Source organism: Physeter macrocephalus, chromosome 14 (assembly GCF_002837175.3).
Source record: "Physeter macrocephalus isolate SW-GA chromosome 14, ASM283717v5, whole genome shotgun sequence".
Taxonomy (NCBI): domain Eukaryota; kingdom Metazoa; phylum Chordata; class Mammalia; order Artiodactyla; family Physeteridae; genus Physeter; species Physeter macrocephalus.
The window spans coordinates 279,868-282,600 of NC_041227.1; the positions used below are offsets into that span (position 1 = coordinate 279,868).

The window sequence follows — 2,733 nt, forward strand, 5'->3', positions numbered from 1 at the left end:
GGGGCGGGGGGCCCTGGTGGGGGGGGGGTGACCCGCCGAGGCTCCGGTCCCCAGGCTAGCACCACCCTGCGGTCACCTTTTCCTCCGCGCGGAGAAAACCTTCCCCGGCCCCTGCAGTGGGGCCCGGAGGGGGTCCCCGCCCCATTTCCACCTGGAATTCTGACGTTGGGGCTGGAAAGAAGGGACGGACCGACAGACAGACGGAGAGCCCTCCCCCAGCGCGGGCAGGAAATGGGCGGGGCCCGGCTGGCCCAGGACAGGTGCGGCGCGGGCAGAGGCGTCCGACTGGTTCTCCCGCCTGGAGGCCCCTCCAGGCGAAGCCCTGCGACCCGGGCGCCCGTCCCCCGAAACGTGCCTGCTTAGAATGAGTCTCCTCCCACCATACTAGAACCACCCTCGGCCACGCCCTCTGTCTGACCCCAGACCTCAAATTTAGAGTTGCCATCCAATTCCAGAAAGTTGCGAGAATGGGGAGGGAGGAGGGGGAGGAAGATGTGCGTTTCCCTCATTACTGAAACCTCCTGGGCACATCACCAAGCCCTGCCCTCAGTGGGGGTGAGGGGCTGTGTCCGCGGTAGGAGGGTCACTAACTCTCCTGCTGAGGGGGTGGGGGAAGGACCCCGGCCTGGGAACCCGATCCTGCCTGCTGAGTCAGGGCGTAGATGCTGTAAGGTGGGGCAAGGCTGGGCCCTGCTTCCTGTCTCTCCCCAGGGCTCTGTTGACTTGTGGACACCACACGGAGCCTTCACCCATCCATTCAGTCATTCACAATGTTTCTGGGCACCTCCTGTGTCCCAAGACCTGTGCAAGGCCTTGGGAGGAGTCAGTCCGGGTGCCTACCCTCCCCTGACTCCTGTCAGCAACCAGCACAGAAATGATGGTAAAACTAAAACGTGATGACCGTAACGAAGCTGGCGTGGGAAGAGAAAGCACAAGGCGTCAGCCTGGGTCCCCGAGCGCGTGGCTGCAGCCCGCGTGCCTGTGCTGACACTGCCGTGCACAGGAGCTGCCCTGGGCCAGGGGGCCTGCAGGAAGGGGAGCAGGAACCTTGTGGGCCTGCCCAGAGTTCAGGCTTCTTCTCGTTCACAAGTCACAGCCAGTGAGCGCAGCAGGACAGAGGCCAAGCCTCCAACGAACGCCAGGTGGGGCTGCAGGGACCAGGTGCCTTCGACGACGTGGGCAGGCAGCCCAGCCACAGGGGTCTCCCCACCGCACAGAGTCTCCCAGGACGCTGGGGCCGCGTTTCCTCACAGGCAAGTCCTGTGCGTGAGTGCGCCCTGGTCTGATGTGGCTCTGCCAGCCCAAGGAGAAGGTCAGGGCCGTCCCAGGATAGCCCCACCTGGTTCTGAGTGTGAGGCTCCCTGGTGGGCATGTCTCTCTCTGATTAAACAGAATCCATCCTGCTCCCCAGAGCGCAGACTATGCTTCTTGAAGGTGGAGTCCTCAGGACAGCTCGTGCACACTTCCTTCTCTTTGGGGAGGCTTGGGAACCCCTAATTGGGAACGTGCCTCTCCTCTTCCGTGGAGGGAAAGATGGGCTGAGCGGGAAGCCGGGTCACAGGGAGGGAGCCCCTGCCCCTGACCGCTGTGACCAGGCACCCCTGCTTTGCAGCCACTGCCCACTTCAGCTTCTGCCGGGCCCTCCTGGAGCACACGGTGTCGGCCGAGAGCATCCCCTGCCCCCTGCCTCGGACCCCGGGCACCAGCCTCACGTGGCACGACTCCCGCAGCCAGAGGGCAGCTGGCGGCCGGCAGGTCAAGCTCCTTCAGCAGCCCGGCACCGAGGCCCCCCAGGTACCCACCCACACACTACACCCACCTCAGCCCCTGCCCTCCTTGCCACCCCACTCCACTGGCCACCCCTCTTCCCACAGGGCCGGCTGTACTCTGACCACGATGGCCTGTACCACACGAGCCCCTCCCTGGGTGGCCTGACAAGGCCCGTGGTCCTGTGGAGTCAGCAGGACGTCTGCAAGTGGCTCAAGAAGCACTGTCCCCACAACTACCTCGTCTACGTGGAGGCCTTCTCCCAGCACGCCATCACCGGTGCCGTGGGGGGCTGGGGGGGTGGGGTGTGGCAGGGGCGGGCTCCCCGGAGAGCCTCCCCCACTCCGCCTCTCTCCCTCTCTTGCCCTGTCTCTCTGAGTCTCTCTCTGCACGTCTGTCTCTGCCCACCCGACCCATTTCCTCCTGTCTCTCCCTTCTCTCTCTCCGCCTTTGCTCTCGAAGCCCCTGGGATGGCAACCTCGGCTCAACCCCTCTCCCCTCCCTCCCAGGCCGGGCACTGCTGCGGCTGAACGCGGAGAAGCTGCAACGGATGGGGCTGGCGCAGGAGGCGCAGCGGCAGGAGGTGCTGCAGCAGCTGCTGCGCCTGCAGGTGCGCGAGGAGGGGCGGAGCCTGCAGCTGCTCAGCCAAGGTCAGTGGGAGGAGCCAGGAATGCCCTCAGGTTCAGAGAGGCGGGGGGGGGGGGGGGCCTGGGCCTCGGGGCCCCAAGTCTCTCTCTGCACGTCTGTCTCTGCCCACCCGACCCATTTCCTCCTGTCTCTCCCTTCTCTCTCTCCGCCTTTGCTCTCGAAGCCCCTGGGATGGCAACCTCGGCTCAACCCCTCTCCCCTCCCTCCCAGGCCGGGCACTGCTGCGGCTGAACGCGGAGAAGCTGCAACGGATGGGGCTGGCGCAGGAGGCGCAGCGGCAGGAGGTGCTGCAGCAGCTGCTGCGCCTGCAGGTGCGCG

The 2,733-nt window shown here is 65.9% G+C and overlaps 1 protein-coding gene across 1 annotated transcript in view; it reads left to right on the top strand.

Moving 5' to 3' along the window:
- The window catches only part of SAMD10 (sterile alpha motif domain containing 10), a gene marked incomplete at its 3' end in the record, with an annotated part of 2,931 nt that extends 488 nt beyond the window's left edge, over positions 1 to 2,443 (top strand). The window contains exons 2-6 of the mRNA XM_055090652.1: positions 60 to 260; positions 1,091 to 1,253; positions 1,613 to 1,794; positions 1,875 to 2,046; positions 2,277 to 2,443. Of these exons, the coding sequence (XP_054946627.1) occupies positions 60 to 260; positions 1,091 to 1,253; positions 1,613 to 1,794; positions 1,875 to 2,046; positions 2,277 to 2,443 (885 nt within the window). The remainder of the gene's footprint in view (positions 1 to 59; positions 261 to 1,090; positions 1,254 to 1,612; positions 1,795 to 1,874; positions 2,047 to 2,276) is intronic.
- Positions 2,444 to 2,733: the final 290 nt, after the last annotated feature.